At 44.1% G+C, this 21,989-nt stretch overlaps 1 protein-coding gene across 6 annotated transcripts in view; it reads left to right on the top strand.

Annotated features, from left to right (window-relative positions):
- efr3a (EFR3 homolog A (S. cerevisiae)) overlaps positions 1-21,989 on the top strand; it is a 328,887-nt gene that overhangs the window by 265,704 nt on the left and 41,194 nt on the right. For 5 of the 6 annotated variants that reach the window (XM_070892800.1, XM_070892785.1, XM_070892771.1 and 2 more), the window contains 3 exons: positions 2,615-2,746; positions 5,119-5,186; positions 15,579-15,706. In XM_070892800.1, coding sequence (XP_070748901.1) covers positions 2,615-2,746; positions 5,119-5,186; positions 15,579-15,706 — 328 coding nt within the window. The remainder of the gene's footprint in view (positions 1-2,614; positions 2,747-5,118; positions 5,187-15,578; positions 15,707-21,989) is intronic. The other variant, XM_070892793.1, reaches the window with a different exon arrangement.

Raw genomic sequence — 21,989 nt, 5'->3', positions numbered from 1 at the left:
TCCACTCTCAAAATGAGTTCTTGGGTGTCTGAACAGTCCATTACGGAAATTACAGTCTCTGTCACAGATGGGACAAACAGTCGTTGAAGGAAAGGGTGGATGGGACTGGTTTGCTGCATGTTCCTTCCGTTGCCTGCGCTTGGTTTCTGCATGCTGTTGCTGATGAGACTCGGTGCTCAGTCAGCTCCCTCCATTTAGTAGTGACAAACTCCCTTGTTGCCTATTTCCTAGCCTCTGTTTCCTCTGTCTTCCAAATTCACTTTCTACTTTTCTGCTGCCCAATTCCAGCTTTGCTTCTCTCTCCATTGAATCTATCCTCCGGTTCCCATCCCCCTGCGAAGCTAGTTTACACCCACCCCAGCAGCACTAGCAAACCCTCCCGTGAGGATACTGGTCTCTGCTCTGTTGAGGTGCAACCCGTACGGCTTGCACAGGTCCCACCTCCCCCAGAATATTGTGCTGCCAAACCTGCCCCTCTTTCAGCCATGTCTCTAATGGCTATAATGTCATATTGTCAGGTGTCTACCTGTATTCTCAGCTCATCCGTCTTATTCGCTATACTCCTTGCATTGAAGTATATACCATTTAGTACAGGAAGACATCCTTGATTACTACTTACTAACCCTTGTTTCCTCTGTCTTACAGATTCACTTTCTACATTCTTGCTTTCCAATTTCAGCTTTACTTCCTTCCCTATTGAATTTGTTCTCAGGTTCCCATTCCCCTGCCAAGCTACACTCTCCCCAACAGCACTAGCAAAATTCCCCGCGAGGATATTGGTCCCGGCGCTGTTGAGGTGCAACCCGTCCGGTTTGTATAGGTCCCATTTCCCCCAGAAGCGGTCCCAGTGCCTCAGGATTCTAAAGCCCCTCCCGCCTGCACCATCTCTCCAGTCACACATTCATCTTCTCTATCCTTTTTCTGTACTCACTAGCACGTGGCACCGGCAGTAACCTGAAGATTATTACCTTTTGAGGTGCTGCTTTTTAATCGCTCTCCTCGCTCCCAAAACTCTGCCTGCAGGACCTCAACCCTCTTTCTACCTTTGCCATTGGTTCCGATATGGACCATGACCTCTGGCTGTTCACCCTCTCCCCCCAGAATGTCTTGCTTCCGCTCGGTGACATCCTTGACCCTGACACCAGGGAGGCAACATACCATTCTGGAGTCACGTCTGCGGCCGCAGAAATGCCTCTCTGCTCCCCTGACTCTCTAATCCTCTACCACTATTGCTCTTCCATTCTTCTTCCTAACCCCCTCCCCCACCTTCGGTGCAGCTGAGCCACCCGTGCTGCAGTGAACTTGGTTTTGGTTGCACTCCCAGAGGCACCATTGCCCTTAGAACAGAATACTGGTTGGAGAGTGAGATAGATTCGGGACTTCTGCACTCCCTGCCTAGTCTTCCTCTTCTGTCTGGTGGTCACCCACTCCCTCTTACGTGCACACTCTGGAACTGCGGGGTGACCACCTCTAGAAACGTGCTATCCACGTAGCGCTCAGCCTCGTGGATGCACCGCAATGACTTCAGCCGCTGCTCAAGCTCCGAAACGCGGAGCTCAAGTTGCTGCAGCTGGCGACACCTCCTGCACACATCGCCAAACATAAAATCTTCCATGAACTAGCACAATCGGGCATTAAAAAAACCCTTGATATATTGAGTGGTAACCTGGTTCAGTTTTATTAATATAGATGAAAATGGATCTATCACACAAGATAATTATTTTTAATCAATCTGTCTAGTCCACCACCTGTGAGTAACCCTATTTTAAATAACTGAAATTTACTTTAAAAAAAATTTAAAAGAACCATTTACTACTTGCATCGGTGTACAGTAGTCAGTTTCGTAGTTAATTAAAACATTTTTTTAAAGGTGCCTATTCGTGTACTTGCGCAAAAAAAATCTTAATTTTAAGAGCCTCTTTGAAGGACCACAAACAAGCACAATTAGCGGAAACTCACCATGATGATTAATTGGGTCTGGGGCGTGGGCAGGCCCGGCTTCCAGTGCAATATTTTTTTAAACTAGCAAAAGATTGAGGAAACGTTATTTACGCTGGACGTAATTTGCGCTTCAAATGCCACGGTTATTTTTGAACTGGTTTGGCCGATTTTGGGTGAACCAGCGCAAGCTAGAAGAAACTCCAGGCCTGAAAGTACAGTTACACTGAACTCTCTGAACAGGTGATTTCATTTTTTTGCAATACTACTTGAAAACAAGTGTTTGGGAAAAGTGTTTGCAATAATTCCTGATGGATGATAACTACAGATTTAAGAATTTGTTTGAAAATAACTGCATAATGTCATGATAGTAACTGTTTTTAGCCATCTTTTTCATCGTTTGCTAATATATGTATAACAAGAGCATTCCATGAGTAGCAATACATCACTGAGTTAATTTAGCGCATGAGAAAACTCCATAATTCACTTGTGCCTGTGGTATTAGCAAGCCATGCTTTTCACATTGAAATTCACTGATACATTACCATACATCAGAAGTAAAATATTAACGCTGCATCCTTCCTGATTTTCAAAAGGTTGCAACTTTTAGGAGCATATTCTAAAAAGATTTAGTAATTGCTTTATTTCTAATGTCTTTTTCTATGTTTCATATAAGGATTTAGCTGTTACCAATGAAGATAACTTGCCTATCTACAACCGTTGTGCTATACTAGCTCTGGTGGCTGCATACTTGAACTTTCTGAGTCAGATGATTGCAGTACCAGCTTTTTGTCAACATGTCAATAAGGTTAGTAGCTTAGTTTTAGATATTCGCTGTCTAGACTTACATGAAGAATGGCTACTTTGATAAGGTACCAGAGGACTGCTGGTACCCACAGACCAGTACCTCAAAATTAATCATTGGCTTCAGGAGACAGAAATATTTTTAACTTGCACGATGGTATTTTGTCTTTTATATTAGGCAGTCCCTCGTGTCGAGGATGGCCCGCTTCCATACAAAAAAAAGATGAGTTCACAGGTGTTTCAATGAGGGACCTGACATTCTAGGTCCCGAACTACATCTTGAAGGGTAGAAGATGCCTATGCGTGAATTCTTTTAACGTAAAGTGGCCGTTGCACACCAGCCACCACACGGGCTTGACAGAGCACGGCCTTGGTCCAGTGGCAACAGTTAACCATGACAACTGGAGACCAAGCTCTGCTGCGCCGATCCTGGGCAACGACCCCTTCGCTCCTGTACTCCGACACTGCCGATCCTGGGCCACGACCCCTCCGCTCCATGCCTCCGACACCGCCAATCCTGGGCCACGACCCCTTCGCTCCTTGCCTCCAACACTGTCGCTCCTGGGCCACGACCCCGCTGTTCCTTGCCTCTGACACTGCCACTCCTGGGCTACGACCCTGCCACCACTCACCGCCGATCCTGGGCCACGATCCCTTCGCTCCTCTACTCCGACACTTCCGATCAAGGGCCATGATCCCGCCGTTCTTCAACTCAGACACTGCCGCTCCTGCAGCCTGAACTCTCGCCTCTCCTGGGCCCCGAACTCGCCGCTCCTCTGCTGCTTGCTGCCTCTCCTCCTGCACCTGGGTCCCGACTCCGCTGAAGGTCCTGCCCACGCTCCAATCGGCGACCTGGATTTTGGTGACATCAATCCAGTCGCCCTCCTCGAAGCCGTCTCACTCCTAGACTAGCTCACACTGCTCCCTGCAGTGGCTGGCTCCTCCTTATATCCCCGACCTGTCGCGAGGGTGTTCCCTTGCAGGCCGGAGGTGCCGATATAGTTTTTATATTGCAAGGTCTTGTTTCAACACTATTTTTAGCGGATATATTGAATTAAAAAATATTTTTATTTATTTATATATATTATATAGATAACTTATTATAAACTACCTGTTACTCCTGTAGATTATGCTATGTTGTGCTTTTTCAATGTTAAAGGAGTCCTGCTGTGTAACATGTAAGGGGTGGAATTGTAACGTACCCCTACCCTGTGGAGAATGCGTGTGGAGTTGTTAAAATGCAGCAGGGGGCCTTGCAAAACTGCCTTCCCACTGCAGTCTGGCTGACTGCAATTTTAAATTGCCTGGGAGCCTAAAGTGGATGGTGTCCTTCTTTAAATAAATGTGCAGATTGGGCTCCAACAGCGTCATTAGGGTCCAACTGCAATATAACCCAAAACCCAAAGCAATAGCCAGGCCAGACACTGCCAAGAGCTGGATCAGAGGCCAGAAGATATCTAGGTAATTATTTTTTTTTAAGTTTTCTTGTGCCCCAACAGGAGCAGGATGACTTGCTTTGTCCAGCCCCCAAATCCACATACCTGACAGCAGACGACCATTCTGTCAGGTTCTCGGCAGCCCCCGCCACCAAAATTCCCACCGCGTTCAGGCACGAGTCAGAATTGCCTTATGGAAATGAGGCCCCCGAACTGAAATCTCTTTGGGACTCTGGTGGCCCAGAGAGCTTGCTATTCGCCCCACCCCCCACAAGCATGGATCCTGTAAATTTGCCCCCATAATGGCTCCAGCTTTACAGTGAGAGCTTTGACGGGCATTACTTCCTACAGAATTTCTCCTATGTCGGCTCCTTTAATCTAATGCAAGCCTAGTAGCTGAACATAATTATTAAAATTAAGCTGATCCTGGAAATTGCACATTTTTACCCCATTGTTATTCCACTCATGTTTTTACTCGAGCAGAAACTAGCCCAGGATATGCAATAGAAAACTGTAAAATACCCAATTTCATCCACAAGTGATGAAGCTTTGGTGACTATTGAGCCAGATAACTGGGCAACATTCTTATATTCATTATCAGGTCTTCATCTCTTGTAAAGTTATATTCTACATTTCTCCGGTTCTTATCCTCTGCGCTGAACGTGAGAGTACACAGTAGAAGATAACCCATTAAGGCACATGGTAATGGAACTAATTTCAGTCAGTACACCCCATCTACTGTGCCAGAACAATAACTTCATAGCATGGGTATTATTTGCGTATTTGCAAGTGAAAACTATTCATCCTCCAATGTTGCAATATAATTTTTCTAAGATTCAAGTAGATTTCATCTGGTGGAATTAGGAGTATGGTTTGACATTTTTGGGTAATATATAGAATCGTCCCACTTAAGTATTATATAGCTCCTTTGCGTTTTAAGGTGATTGAAGTGAGAAGCAAAGAAGCACCATATCTTCTGCCTGAAAATATCTCCAGAGAAAAGTATGTGTAAGTAGATATCTCTTTGGAAATTAAGTTGAATTCTAGTGTTTATTTTGATCTAAGGAAGTTGTGTTTTGGTAAAATGTTAGTGCAATGTTCACTGCTCAATGTCATTAAAAAATAGGACGATGAGAAATCCTGCTTGAACATAGTTTTTTTTTATGGTATAAAATGTTCTGTATATACTTCAGTGATGTGAATAATCCTGAAGATCAGATCTGAATTAAAATGACTGCATTTGGATTCAGTCCGTATAGTTGCAGATTTGGTTTAGTGACCTACAGGTGTACACTCACTAAATGCGTTGATAAAGGATAACGAGCATACAAAAATGATGGACATGCTAGAATGGCCAGCTGGTCTTTTCCTGTCCCATACAATTATGTTGCAATTAAACATCTTAGTGCTTGCACCCATCAGCAGCCAGTTCAAGGAACAGGAATCCTGTGAAATTCTTCTCCGACCACCAATGGTGATCAAAACGAGTTCCAGCAGACTACAGTGGCCATGAGACACATCACCCAACACCCCAACTACCTTTTGTACGCAATGATATCCACCTTAGCTAGGAACACGTCTGGTTCCTATTTGATCATTTGCAACGAATCTGCACACGCTGGTAACTTGTTCGAAGTCAATCACCTTTTGCAAAAAGAAAAACCTTCCGACATCTGCTTGCATTTCTTGTATGCCATGTCCCACGGTTCTCCCTAACCCATCTAATTCAAATAGTCTCTTCATATGAACACCGTATAATCTCTCTGCCTCATTATAAATCTCCTCAAAGTCTACATTTTTCTAGAGTAAAAAGATCCAACTCTCTTAAACCTATTGTGATAACCAAGTGTTTTAAAACTAGGTATCATTCTAGTGACCCTCTTTTGAACCATTTCCCACCATGTGAAGGGTCCAAAAGTTGGAAACTCTGTTCTGGATGAGGCCTAAACAAGATCTTATACAAGGAAATTATAGTGCTTTTGTTTTATATTAGATCATCCAAGCAGTACATCCCAGTACACTCTCAGCCTTTATTGTAGCCTTGCAACACTGATTCTGAATTTTTAGCTCATGCTCAATAAAAGATATATATATACAAAAGCAAAATACTGCAGATGCTGGATATCGGAAATAAAAACTGAAAATGCTGGAAATACTCAGCAGGTCAGGCAGCATCTGTGGAGAGAGAAACAGTTAACGTTTCAGGTCAGTGACCTTTCGTCAGAACAATCTCTCCCACGAAACCAGTGTTAGTTTGGAGCTCTGCAGGTTATGTACATGTCTGACGTTGGCCCTTCCTACATACATGACTCCATATTTAGTGACCTTAAATAATATCTGCTAGATATGGGTCCATTCCTCCATTGCATCTAGATCTGATTATGGTCTTTTCAACTTAGGATCTATTTTGACATTCACATTGCATATCATACAAATATAAGATAATAGATGATGACCTTTCCAAACCTTGAACTTAAAAAAGACATAATTAACTATTTGCTGAAATATAGAAAAAAAATTAGCAAATGGATTGATGTTTATTAAATATGTTTGAGTGAATCTGACACCAGTTTCTTCCAAATATGAAGACTAGGAAATATTGTACCTTTTAATTTAAAAAAAAAAGTCAAAATTGATTTTTTTTAAATTTCAACTTCAATTATTCATCTGTGGACTTTGAACAGTAGGAGAAATATTATGAGTTGCCATTTAGTTCTCAATTTTTAATACAAATTCTTAGATATATACTCCACATATAGATAAGGTAATTACCCAAGTAATTGGGAAAAAAACCAAGATCTATCTTTCATTTGCCTTATAATAGCAATTCTACTGATGGCCATTTTCATCAATTCTTTATCTTGACTCAACATCATTTGCATCGGAACTGCTCCAATGTGTGTTCTCTATTTTCTAATGTGCCATGAAATTCTTTTTTTATGGCTCCCAACCTCAATCAAATAATGTTATCTTAGAAATTATTGGGATAACTGGTTTTTAATGACTAGATAAATCAAATTCGGTATTTATTGCGTGGGATTATGGAATTTTTACTGGTATTTTCAGAGTTGCATTCTGTGATTCTGCCTTTTTCTGTAAAAATGAAAAACCATGCAAATTAGTGGCTGAAAGTTGATTCTGCACAAAGCTGGAAACAAAAATCTTTGGCCTCTTGGTCTGATCACTAAACTTTTTTTTATTTTTATGAACTATATGATCGATGTATCAATATTGCCTTTATATCTGATTGCTGTCAATGGGATCTTGTTACGTGTGTATTCAGTTTAGAAAATAGGTTCTATTTTACAAATGTTCATGCTTAATATGTTTTCTAATCATTTGAAATGCCATTATAGTTTGGAAAAATGGCTGAGAATTTTGCCATTGACTGAAATAATGTGGGATAAACAAAATCCAGGTGTAATCTTGCAAACAATAACTACTTGCATTTATATAGCATCGTTAACATAGCACATCTAAAGCGCTTCATAGGAGCGTTATCAAGTAAAATTACGAGCCACATAAGGAGATATTGGGACAGGTGACCAAAAACATGGTTAAATAGGTAGGTTTTAAGAAGTGTCTTAATGGGGAAGGGAGAGGGAGATGGGTGAAGGAGGGAAATCCAGAGCCTCGAGCCTAGATGGCTGAATATATAGCCATCAGTGGTGGAACGATTAAAATCAGGAATGTGCAAGAGGAAGCAGCAGCAGGTGAGCTGAGGCAGGGGCACAGACGGGCGTGTTACAGGAGCTGGAAGCCGGTGGTCTTGATGCTGGAGCAGATATGTAGTCGGAACTCGTTTCCGGGTCAAATAGAACGGCAAGGTTGCGAATGATCTGGTTCAGCCTCAGGATAGTGACCAGGGAGAGGGATTGAGTTGGTAGCTCGGTAATGGAGTTTGTTTGTCTTCCCAATATTTAGTTGGAGGAAATTTGTGATGGTGTTTGATTTCTTTTTCAGTGGTAGGTTGACCTAAAGTTGATTTGGTCATAAAGTGGTTGATACGCAAGTCCCACTGTTAGAATTGCAAATGTTGCAATGCTTTCTCTACAGTCAGCGGAATCTTAAAAAGAAAACTTCCTGAAATGGCTCTCAAACAGTCGCCAACTCCAAAAATAGTTAACTACCAATTTCCTCAAGGCAAAATATTTAGCTTTTCAGCACCAAAAGGAAGATATATACTAAGCTTAAATGACCTTCCTTAGGAAATCTGCAGCGTAGTAACAAAAGGCTTTTGCTGCACACTCTAACTTCCTGTCTGACATTAAGATCAGCCATCCGTTTTGGTTCCTATCAGTAAATACATGCCTCTGGCCTTGACATCATGAACTCCCGGGGAAATTCAGGGTCCGAATAAAGCCCGTTACCACCGTTTTGCAGCGGAATTGAGTGGCCGCTGCGTTGCAGTCGATGGGCCGCCCCGACCCAAATTTAGCTTGGTGATTTTTCGACCTGTCCCCACTTCTGCCCCGCTGCTGCTAACCGCTGCAAGCGCATCATCAAAACACGTACCGCCACTCTCCCGTACCTCCAGAACACTCCGACTCAAATTCAATTAAAAAATTGTTGCCCCGCTTTCTCTGTCGGTGCACCTTCTCGTTACTGTGTGCGACCTGGCAGCGTGGTGGCCCTTCAAGGGGAGGGCACACTGCCGCAGCTGGCATGTTTTTATTTTTGCCGGTCGACAAATTATTGCCCTGGGTTCAGCCGAAATCCTTCCTGGTGGCCCAGTGACCGAAGCTTAAAAATCCCCGATTCTCTCCCCTTCCCCTTTTATAGAGGGAGAGAGCATGGTGACATCATCACCCCTTTTCCGCTGAGTGACAGTGGCGGAGATTCGATCCTGCCCCAACTTCCCCCCGCCCCCCCAAAGCAGGACTTGCCATTGCACTTTCGCTCCTACTATGACCGACTTCTGGTCTGACATCAAAACATTTCAAGTTCCGAAAATGATCTGAAGGCTGCCTCATCGCTCCCGGTGGAAAACCCAGGTAAATAATCGTTGATGCACCAGCTTTTTGGCGTGCCTGAATTTCGGCCCCCCTATCTCCAACTGCACCACAGGCCAAATCTTGTTGTATAACCAAAGCGTACTACTCAACTCTGCTTCCTTCCCTGATTCTGTTGCAACTTTTGCAATTCTACAGTCCTTGTGGAGATAAAGTCCCGTCTACATTCTGAGGACACCATCCATCGTGTTGTGTGGCACTACCACTGTGCTAAATGGGATAGATTCAGAACAGATATAGCAGCTCAAAACTGGGCATCCATGAGGCACTGTGGGCCATCAGCAGCAGCAGAATTGTTTTCCAGCTCAATCTTAACCTCAAGGCCCACCATATCCCTCACTCTATCATTACCATCAAGCCAGTGGACCAACTCTGGTTCAATGAGGAATGTAGAAGAGCATGCCGGGAGCAGCACCAGGTGTAACTAAAACCTGGTGAAGCTACAGCACAGGACTACATGCATGCTAAATAGCAGAAACAGCATGCTATAGACAGAACTAAGCAATCTCACAACCATCAGATCAAAGCTCTGTAGTCCTGCCACATCCAGTTGTGAATGGTGGTGGACAATTAATTAATCAAGGCTCCATGAAAATTCCCATCCTCAAATGATGGCGGCGTACAGCACGTGCATGCAAAAAACAAGGCTGAAGCGTTTCCATCCATCTTCAGCCAGAAATGCCACCCCATCTACTCTCAATCATCAGCAAAGCGAAGGAAGGTGTCATAGACGGTGCTATCAAGCGACAATTACTCACCAATAACCTGCTCACTGATGCTCAGTTTGGATTCCATGAGGACTATACCATCCAGGACAAAGCAGCCCACTTTGCCCCCTTCCATTATTATCTTAAACATTCACTCCCTCCACCAGCGGCGCACAATGGCTGTGGTGTTTACCATCTACAAGATATACTGCAGCAATTCGCCAGGACTTCAACATCACCTCCCAAACCTGCATCCTAACCACTTAGAAGGACAAGGGCAGCAAGTGCATGGGAATATCATCCTCTCCAAGTCGCACATCACTGTGCGAGTACCTTCACCACGTGGACTGCAGTGGTTCAAGAAGGCGACTCACCACCACCTTCTCAAGGGCAATTAGGGATGGACAATAAATGTTGGCCTTGCCAGCAACACCCACATTCCATGAATGAATTTTTAAAAAAATAATAATTTCCTCCAACTAAATATTGGGTAGACCAAAGCCATCGTCTTGGTCTGTGCCACAAACACTTTTCCCTAGCCACCAATTCCATTCCTCTCCTTAGCCACTCTGAGGTGGAACCAGACTGTTCACAACCTTGGTGTTGTATTTGACCCTGAAATGAGCTTCTAACTACACATCTGCTCCATCACCAAAACTGCCTACATCCACCTCTGTAACATCGCTCATCTCTACTCCTGCCTCAGCTCATCTGCTGCTGAAACCATTATTCATGCCTTTATTACCTCTAGACTTGACTATTCCAATGGTGGTCTGGCTGGTCTCCCATCTTCCACACTCTATAAACTCTGCTGTCCGTATCCTAACTTGCACTCTCTCTATTGAAATAGCAACCTGGCAATTGAAATTGGTTTCAAGTCCCATTCACCCATCATCTGTGTTCACTGACCTAGATTGGCTCATGGTCTGGCCATACCACTGCAGAAGCAGTGCCGCAAAAAAGTTAATGCCGGGGCACTTAAAGACTCGGCTAAGAGAGCCCTATACAGCCAGCGTCTCACAGCTAATCTGGTGTGCCTTGATGACCCTGAAATGCTTTAATGCCCACGGCGTTTGGTCTGCCCTCAAGGTCTCCATAACCAGTGCCTGTGAAGAGACACTTGGTTACTCAACCAGAAAACACCAGGACTGGTTTGATGAAAATGATCAGGAGATCCAAGAACTAATAGATCGTAAGCGCAGAGCATTTCTGAGCCTCGAGCAACAACAACCCAACTCTGGAGCTGCAAAGCAACGTTACAGACGGCTCAAAGCTGAGGTCCAACAAAAAACCCGGGACCTAAAGAACAGGTGGTGGATGGAGAAAGCACAGGAAATGCAACAACTGGCCGACAGCCACGATATGCGAGGATTCTTTATCGCAGTCAAGGCCACCTACGGTCCAAACTCCCAAGGCCCCACCCCACTCCTGGCCAAGAACGGGAAACACTCATCAAGGACACCGAGACTGTCGGGGCTCGCTGGAAGGAGCTCTTTGAAGATTTCCTCAATCTAGACTTAGCCTTTGACTCGACTGTTCTCAACTCCATCCCGCAGCTTGCGACCCGCCACCACCTCAGTGAAACCCCAACGCTGCACGAGGTAGGCAAAGTCATAAAACAGCTCAAGAATAACAAGGCTACGGGTGCGGATGGAATTCCTGCTGAGGCGCTGTTGGCATGGATACATGACCTCATCTCTCTCATCTGGAGGGAGGAGAGCATGCCGGGAGATCTCGGAGATGCAGTGATTGTGACCATCTTTAAAAAGGGGGACAAGTCCGACTGCGGCAACTACAGAGGAATCTTCCTGCTATCAGCCACTGGGAAGGCTGTGGCTAGAGTTCTCCTCAACCGTCGTCTTCCTGTGGCCGAGGAGCTCCTCTCGGAATCACAGTGCGGATTTCATCCCCAACAGGGCACAACGGACATGATCTTTGCAGCGCAACAGCTGCAGGAAAAATTCAGGGAGCAGCGCCAGCCCTTATACATAGCCTTTTTCGATCTTACAAAGGCCTTTGACACTGTCAACCATGAGGGCTTATGGAGCGTCCTCCTCTGTTTTGGATGCCCCCAAAAGTTTGTCAACATCCTTCGCCTGCTCCACGACAACATGCAGGTCGTGATCCTTACCAACGGTTCCATTACAGACCCAATCCATGTCCGGACCGGGGTCAAACAGGGCTGCATCATCGCTCCAACCCTCTTCTCAATCTTCCTCAATGCCATGCTCCACCTCACAGTCAACAAGCTACCCGCTGGAGTGAAACTAAACTACAGAACCAGTGGGAAGCTGTTTAACCTTCGCTGCCTCCAGGCCAGGTCCAAGATCATCCCAACCTCTGTCGTTGAGCTGCAGTACGCGGACGACGCCGCTGACATTCTGACACGCCGCCGAACTCCAGGATATAGTCAATGTATTCACCGAGGCATATGAAAGCATGAGCCTTACGCTTAACATCCGTAAGACAAAGGCCCTCCACCAGCCTGTCCTCGTCGCATAGCACTGCCCCCCCCAGTCATTAAGATTCATGGCATGGCCCTCAACAACGTGGACCACTTCCCATACCTTGGGAGCCTTTTATCAACATCGCCTCCATTGTGCCACTGCAGCCTTTGGCCGCCTGAGGAAAAGTGTTTGAAGACCAGGCCCTCAAATCTACCACCAAGCTCATGGTCTACAGGGCTGTAGTAATACCCGCCCTCCTGTATGGATCAGAGGCATGGACGATGTACAGAAGACACCTCAAGTCACTGGAGATATATCACCAACGATGTCTCCGCAAGATCCTACAAATCCCCTGGGAGGACTGGCGCACCAACATCATTGTCCTCGCCCAGGCTAACATCCCCAGCCTTGAAGCACTGACCACACTCGATCAGCTTCGCTAGGCAGGCCACATAGTTCACCATGCCAGACACGAGGCTCCCCAAGCAATTGCTCTTTGCGGCGCTCCTTCACGGCAAACGAGCCAAAGATGGACAGCGGAAACGTTACAAGGACACCCTCAAAGCCTCCCTGGTAAAGTGCGACATCACCACTGACACCTGGGAGTCCCTGGCCGAAGACTGCCCTAGGTGGAGAAAGTACATCCGGGAGGGCGTTGAGCTCTTCGAATCTCAACGGCGCGAGCGTGAAGAGGTCAGGCGCAGGCAGCGGAAGGAGCGTGTGGTAAATCAGGGACACTCCCTCCTTCCCCCAACGAATGTCTGTCCCACCTGTGACAGGGTCTGTGGCTCTCGCATTGGACTGTTCAGCCACCAAAGGACTCACTTTAGGAGTGGAAGCAAGTCTTCCTCGATTCCGAGGAACTGCCTATGAGTGAATATTTAAAAATGTTCATCTTCGTTTTCAATTTCCTTCATTCCCTTGCCTCTCCCTATCTCTGTAAACTCCTCCAGCCCTACAACCCTCTAAGAGATCTGTGCTCCTCCAATTCTGGCATTTTACGAATCCCCTATTTTTAATTGCTTGGTGGCTGTGCCTTAAGCTACCTAGGCCCTAAGCTCTTTGACCAAGCTTCTGATCATCTGACCTAATACTCCTTGTGTGGCTCGGTGTTACATTTTGTTTGATAACACTCCTGTGAAACGCCTTAGGATGTTCTACTACAGTAAAGGTTCCATATAAATGCAAGTTGTTGATGGAGATAGAGGAATCCAGCACATTAACTACAAATCCTCAAATGGGGCAAGATTTTTTCACCCCCTCTTTTTCTTTTTTCCTTTGCAAAATGCAGTGGCAATGGATAGCCTGCTGTACTCTTGCATTCTCTTGGAGATATAATCTAGTTATTTCTATGAATGCCTTCTAATTTGGAAATATTTTCAGAATTTTCTGGTGAACAGGAATAGCATTAACTGCAAAAATGGAAGCTTGATTCTTAGATTATTTATAGCTGAACGTCTCGCTGTTCCGAACCAACGATATTCATTGTCTTAGACGGCTGGGTTTACCTAAGTTACTGAATTTTAAATTTAAGGCTGTCTATTATAATTTATAGATGTGATTTATGCTTTTGAACATTTTGATCACAAGCAAACTGTTGATTCTACTTAGTTGTCCATATAGCTTCATGCAAAATTCAAATTTAATTCAAATGTCAGTGCCAGGATTTGCAAATCATTACTCAAACAACACGTTCGCACTAGTTATCGTAATTCATTGCTCTTGGCAATAGTGAGGTTGCCACATTTCAATTTACCATCTTGAGATCAATTTTTATCAACTTGATTGATTTCAGGAATTATTTTGTATAAATTGCGCTTAAATTCCACCAACGTTTATTTATTTTGCTGTTTACACAACTTTAATCCTTCAGCCCAAGCTTAAATATCGGAAAGCTTAGAGTGGTTATTTTCATACCTATGATTTAGGTAGACAGTAATCTCATTAAAGGTTCTGATATCTCTTTTGCTGTTGTCCATTCAGTTGATGGATGATGACTGACTGCAAGATGGTGGGGTGGGTGGGTGGGGGTGCTCGCAGGGTTCATTCCTGTACCTCCCCCCACCATTTCTACTTGCCTGTCTTCAGGCATAGGAAAGGTCCCTCTGCCCCAGAGGAGTGTCAACTTAATCTAAATGCCAGTGTTGCATGCAGGTAAAATCATCAGGATGTGCATACCATTTTAACTGCAGACCTGACTGCGGTCCACATGACCTCTGGCCTGCAGAAAAAGCAGGAAAGACCAGACTATGGGAGGCCTACGTATTTTAAAAGATCTTTTTGGGCCTGGAGGAGCAGGAGTACTGGCCCAATCTTTGGCCCTACAAAGATACTTTTGGTCTCCCCTATTTCTGTGGGTCACCAGTGGCAGCATGGCCCCCACACCAATTTTGACACATGCCTGCCGGCTTCAGGCGGGAGTTGGTGTCCAGGCATGTAATCGAGGCCCAGGAGTTAAAATTTCTAGGCCTCGAGCTCTGGTGGGGTGGTCGGACAATTCACTGCCTGCTTCTGCCCCCTGATTCCCAATCAGAGTTCAAATGTGCTCTGTTGGTGCAACTTGCGCTGCAGGACTTGACCACACCAATGCAGTACTGGAGCTGTATGACGGTAGTGTCACTCACCAGATTGGCAGATTTCCGGTGATTGAGGCGTATGTTCTGGCGGTGTCCAGTCTCAATCTACACAAAAAAATACTTGGGCATTAATCTCTGCTGTTTGTGACATTTTGCTGTATGTAAAAAAAAAAGACTGCCTATGCAATACTTACTGCATTTCAAAATGATTATATGTGAAACATTTGAGATGTGATTAGGTGCTTTTTAAATGTAGGTTCCATTGTTCCACTGTATGTATATTGTATGATGATTCACAGCTCATCACCAGATGGTGGTGGTGTACGGTATGATGTAAGTATTAGCCAGTAGAGCGGTGAGACTAATATCTTATGTGAGAACTCTATCTTTCAAAGAAACCAAATTATATTACTACCCTATTTTTCATGGTATTCTGAATATGAATCTTGTAATGATGTATTGATGCAGCTTTGCAGTTTTAAATTTGAATTCAATGGGAATAAAGCCAGATCGCATTATTGATTTTGCATATTTGATGGATTGATTTTTTTTTTTGTTTCTATTGTTTATAAGCCTATTTTAACAACATTAAATTAAGGGAGCTTTTAGCAGTTCTTTATATAACATGCATAGTGTTATGTTTTCTATCTATTAATAGATTGCCCAAGTCCCTGGAGACACAAGACAAAAGCTATCTTTTCTTGCAAAACAAGATTGCAGATGTGCTGGCTGGCAGTGGCTACAGTGTAGACAGACTGTCTGTGCCGTATGTGCCCCAAGCTACAGGTAGGAGTGTGATTGTTCCAGTCTGTAGAATATATAGGTGTATGCGTTAATTATGTATTCCTGATACAAGCCAAACCATATGAAACTTACAACCATAATAAGTCATTACCAGTTGACCTTTCACACGAGTTTCTGATAGCAAGGCAGCAAAAATGACTTCTATGCATTCTGATTTCTATGCATTCGATGAGTCTGATTCAAGAAAGATTTTTTTGATAGTCATAATAGCCCATTAATAAATCATGCTTTCAAGCAAGTTGCACAATGTAGTGGGAAAAGCCACAAAAAAGTTATTTCAACCCAATGTAACTGGTGGGGATGCAGAATTCTGATGCTCTGTCAGTAAATTCATTTAGTTTGGCAATTTGTACCATGATGTGAAGAAAGTACTCACTACATTGTGTGTTCAAGCCCTACTCCAGAGACCTAACCACATAATCTACCACTATCGTGGCAGTACTGAGGGAGTGCTGCACTATTAGAGGTGCCATCTTTTGGATGGGTCCTTCTCAGGTGGATTTTTTTGAAAAATGTATTTGGATGTGGGGCTCGTTTGCAAGGCCAGCATTTATTGACCATCCTTAATTGCCCTTGAGAAGCTGGTGGTGAGTTCCAGGATTTTAACCCAGCGCTGATGAAGGAACGGCGATATATTTCCAAGTCAGGATGGTGTGTGACTTGGAAGGAAACTTGCAGGTGGTGGTGGTCCCTTGTCCTTCTAGGTTGTAGAGGTCAAGAGTTTGGGCAGTTATGTCGAAGAAGCCTTGCCAGTTGCTGCAGTGCAATTTGTAGATGGTACACACTGCAACCACAATGCGCCGAGGGTGTGATTGTTTAAGGTGTTGGATGGGGTGCCAATCAAATGGGCTGCTTTGTCCTGGATGATGTCGAGCTTCTTGAGTGTTGGAGCTGCATTTATCCAGAAAAGTGGAGAGTATTCCATTACTCTCCTGACTTGTGCTTTTTAGATGATGGAAAGGCTTTGGGGAGTCGGGAGGTGAGACATTCGCCCCAGAATACCCAGTCTCTGACTTGTTCTTGTAGCCACAGTTTTTAAGTTTCTTGTCAGTTGTGACCCTCCCTTTCCCCCCCCCCCCCCCGGATGTTGCAGGTGGGGGATTCAGTGATGGTAATCCCATTGAGTGTCAAGGGCAGATGACTAGACTCTCTCTTGTTGGAGATGGTCATTGGCTGTCACTTGTGTGGTGCAAATGTGACTTGCCACTTACCAACCCAAGCCTGAATGTTGTCCAGATCTTGCTGCAGGTGAGCAAGGACTACTTTATTATCTGAGGAGTTGCAAATGAAACTGAATGCTATGCAATTGTCAGCAGAACATCCCCACCTCTGACCTGGAATGTCATTGAAGCAGCTGAAGATGGTTGGGCTGAGGATACTGCCCTGAAGAACTCCTGCAGTGGTGTCCCTGGGCTGAGATAATTGGCCAGCAACCACCACAACCGTCTTCCTTTGTGCTAGGTATGACTCCAGCCAGTGTAGAGTTTTCCCGCTGATTCCCATTGTCTTCAATTTTACTAAGGCTCCTTGATGCCACAAAGTCAAATGCTGCCCTGATGTCAAGGGCAGTCACTCTCACCTCATCTCTAGAATTCAGCTCCTCTGTCCATGTTTGGACTAAGGCTGTAATGAGATCTGGAGCCGAGTAGTCCTGGTGAAACCCAAACTGAACATTGAAGAGCAGCCGACACCTTCCATCACTTTCATGATTGAGAGTAGGCTGATGTGGCGGTAATTATTTGTCCTGCTTTTTGTGGACATGCCATACCTGGTCTATTTTCCACTTTGTCAGGTAGATGCCAGTGTTGTAGCTGTGCTGGAACAACTTGGTTAGAGGCGCAGCTAGTTCTGGAGCACAAGTCCCCAGCACTACAGCAGAGATGTTGTCGAGGCCCATTGCCTTTGCTGTATGCAGTGCACTCAGCCGTTTCTTGATATCACAAGGAGTGAATCAAATTGGCTGAAGACTCACTTCTGTGATGGGGCCTCCGGAAGAGGCAGGGATGGATCATCCACTCGGCACTTTTTGCTGAAGATGGTTGCAAAAGCTTCAGTTTTGTCTTTTGCACTCACGTGCTGGGCTCTGCCATCATTGAGGATGGGGATGTCGATGGACCCCCCTCTTCCCATTAGTTGTTTAATTGTCCACCATCATTCACGACTGGATGTGTCACAGCTTTAATCTGATTCGTTGATTGTGGTATTGCTTAGCTTTGTGTATAGCATATTGTTTCTGCTATTTAGCATGCATGTAGTCCTGTGCTGTAGCTTCATCAGGTGGCATCTCAGTTTTAGTTCCACCTGGTGCTGCTCCCGGCATGCTCTTCTACACTCCTCATTGAACCAGGGTTGGTCCACTGGCTTGATAGTAATGATAGAATGAGGGATATGCTGGGCCTTGAGGTTACAGATTGTGGTGGTATACAATTCTGCTGCTGTTGATGGCCCACAGTGCCTCATGGATGCCCAGTTTTGAGCTGCTAGATCTGTTCTGAATCTATCCCATTTAGCACCGTGGTAGTACCACACAACATGATGGAGGGTATCCTCATTGTGAAGACAGGACTTTGTCTCCACAAGGGCCATGCGGTGGTCATTCCTACCAATACTGTCATGGACAAGTAGATTGGTGAGGACAAGGTCAAGTAGGTTTTTCTCTCGAGTTCTTTCTCTTACCATCTGCCGCAGGCCCAGTCTGGCAGCTATGTCCTTCAGGACTCTGCCAACTCGGTCAACAGTGGTGCTGTCTAGCCATTCTTGGTGATGGATATTGATGTCCCCTACCCAGAGTGCATTCTGTGCCCTTGCTACCCTCAGTGCTTCTTCTAAGTCTTGTTCAGCATGGAGGATTCATCAGCTGAGGGATGGCGGTAGATGGCAATCAGCAGGTGGTTTCCTTGCCCATGTTTGACCTGATGCCATGAGACTTCATGGGGCCTGGAGTCAATGTTGAGGACTCCCAGAGCCACACTGTCCCAACTGTGTACCACTGTGCCCCCACTTCTGATGGGTCTACCCTGCCGGTGGAACAGGACATGCCCAGGGATGGTGATGGAAGTGTTTGGGTTGTTGACAGGTCTGATTCTGAGAGTATGACTATGTCACACTGTTGCTTGACTAGCCTATGGGACAGCTCTCCTAAGTTTGGCACAAGTCCCCAGATCTTCGTGAGGAGGATTTTGCAGGGTTGACTAGACTGCCATGTCAAAATGCGGTGCCTAGGGTGATGCCAACATTACTAAAACAGATTATCTGGTCATTTTTCTCAATGCTATTTGCCGTAAATTGGCTGCCATGTTGCACTACGTTACAACAGTGATTACACTTACAAATATATCGTCGTCCCTTCATTGTCGCTGGGTCAAAATCCTGGAAAACTCTCCCTAACAGCACTGGGAGTACCTTCACCCTAAGGACTGCAGCGGTTCAAGAAGGCGGCTCACCACAACCTTCTCCAGGGTAATTGGGGATGGGCAATAAATGCTGGCCTTGCCAACGACGCCCACATCCCGGAACAAATATTTTAAAAAGTACTTCATTGGCTGTGAAGCAATTTGAGATGTCCTTGGGTTCGGCAAAGCGCTATATAGATAAAAGTGTGCTCTCTCTCTGCCTCCTCCCTCCCTTTCTTCCTCCCTCTTTTTAGTCGTTTTTTTTGATATGTCCTTTCTCACTCTTTTTCCCCCCCCCGCCCCCATTCTAGGCCCTTGCTCCCTCATCGGTGGTGTAGGTGTGCTGACCTCAACCATGTAAAAACTTATCTCCGTAGACTGCAGTCGAAGAAGTGCAGGTGTTAGTCTTCAGCAGAGAAGCCTCTTACATCTTTTTTTAACAAAAACAACTTCAGGTCTTTCACCACCTGAACTAATCTCACAACTGTCACCTCTCGTGTAGCCCGCTTCTCTCGACTTATGACAGATAAACTCTGCAGTGTTTCCTTGGGACCCATTGCCTTTCCAGGGTTACCACATTCCTGCCAGAAGAAATGTAGATGAGTCACCCAAACTGTTTCTTAGAAATCCTTTCACCAATAGTCGCCTTCTGAACTTCCAGCAAGAAAGGTAAAACAAAACAAGACCAAAGTAAACTTTAGACAGGTGACTATAAATACATAACCTGACTCTAACTCCCCCACTGACCAAATTCCCACAGTGACATCTTTTTGTGCAAGTAAAGACCCCTTGCTCTGCTCAACCATCACTTCACCAGAATTGTAAAATACCAGCAAAACATTCTTGAGATAAATCAGACCTACACCACCTCTGATGTCATTCATTAGTAGAATAAAGGGCTCTACCTCTAGATATCCTTAGCAGCCAGCAAAAAGATATAGAAACCCTGTGTAGGAATGTTGCATATCCTTTCAAGTACTGCAAACTAGTTATGGCAGTGAAGGGAGGAGAGAAAAAGGCATTTAGATGCTTTAAATAAGCAGGTGAACATTTAACTTCATTTATTTTATTTATTCTAAAAGATGTGCAAATCCTGAATTGTCAGCATGCAAAATGACGCCTTTATGAAAGTGTCTTTTCTGCATGGGATAATGCACCTACTAGCTTCTTTATTAAAGACAGCTAATGGTTACTTGAAGGCTATAGTCCCATGGTTCTAGTAATTATTCTAAATGCTTTAAACTACTATTCACATTACATGGCTGTGACCAACACACAGCTTTTCTTTTCCATATAGTATCCAAAGATAAGTACAAATGTGTCCTTTCTCTTCCTTTTGCCTTTCTATTTTTTAAACTTATGATCACTATTCTCTTCTCTAATTTGTCTCCTGTGTCTAGTCCTCAACCAGCTTTTTACTTCAGGAAAACCCAGACATAAGTGCAGGCGGAAATCAAGAGGTAAACATTGGCTTAGTCAGAGCTGCATCATATAAAACGGCATGGATGCACCAGTGCATTAAATATTAGTTCACTTGCTGCCTTTACAGTAGTTAGTAGACTTAGACAAAAAATCCTCCAAAAGCTGCTAGTTTCAAAGCCAAACGTGTAGGTGAGCAAAATCAGTTGCATATGAAATTTCATTTATTAATTAAGTGCCCACAACGACTGCTTCTTTTGAAGTCTGAAGGTGAAACTAGGACTGTGCAAAATGTTTTTAGCTGATTAGTGTATTTTCCATGAAGCATCTGAAAGATAAAATATATTGGCATCCTGGATAAATTATTATAATATATTACTTTGGCTGTGCTTCACATTACTCCAGCATTCAGCTGGTGATGACTGTATCAATACTTAAGTGCATCTTTGCTGAATTTTCGAAGAGGAAATCTGGGGTTCCCAGGATGATTTGGTATATTGAGTTTATCGTGTGGAGGTTAGGGTCCTCTGCTTGTAATTAAGTGAAAGAAGAGCCAACTTCTTGTGGTATGTGACGGGAAGGTACTGCCTGAGCTGGAGTAAACTCTCTTCTCTGTACTTTAGGACCAAAGGACTAAAACTGTGCATGTCAGTGTGACAAGTTTACTGTCAAAGTATTGGCTTAGCACATTGTAATTTATTTGCAAAAGATAAGCTAAATTGTAAAATTGCCAGTAATAAGAGGGTAAATCTTTTTTTCCTTTTTTACAATCTGCGTTTGAATTTTTTATTACTAGGAGAGCATTCATTTTATCATTGATTCCCCATTGGTCTATATATTAAGCACTTACTGAAAAACCCAATAGCATCGTAAATGTCAAGTAATGTTTTCACCAAATGGTATGAGCTATTTGCAATAATTTTTTTAAAAATATGAACATGCTAGATAATCGTGTAATGCTTTGGTCAATAACCATCAAACCGGATTGGTAGTTGCTTGTGAAAAACTTGCTTCCTTTCTGAAATTTCACTGCCAGAAAAACACATGCATTATTCATGTGCAAATCGGCCAGCAACGTGTGGCAAGGAAAAGATACCTTGTGATTTGCCACAAGTTGTTGGACTATATGCACCGCTCCACTGTTAACTTTGCAAAATCGGCATATCGCCTTTAACTATCCCTTGAGTTTCATGAAGTTGCTACATTTGCCCATTAAACTTGCCACAGAAAGTTTAATCTAGTCATTAATAGCGTAAGTATCCTTTTAACAATGTGGAGTCTCATTTCTTCAGGTTGTGAATTGTTGGATATTTTAAAAATGTAATTTTAAAAGAAAAGTTCTTACTTTCTCTTTGTCTTTTTCTCTCAATCGAATTTTCTTTCCCTCTCTTTCTTTCTGTACCTGATTTGACATTGCATTCACCCACTCTAAGGCTGGAATTTCGCCAGCAGAG

This window comes from Pristiophorus japonicus, chromosome 1 (genome assembly GCF_044704955.1).
Source record: "Pristiophorus japonicus isolate sPriJap1 chromosome 1, sPriJap1.hap1, whole genome shotgun sequence".
NCBI classification, from domain to species: Eukaryota; Metazoa; Chordata; class Chondrichthyes; family Pristiophoridae; genus Pristiophorus; species Pristiophorus japonicus.
This window is presented reverse-complemented; position numbering and strand designations above follow the sequence as displayed.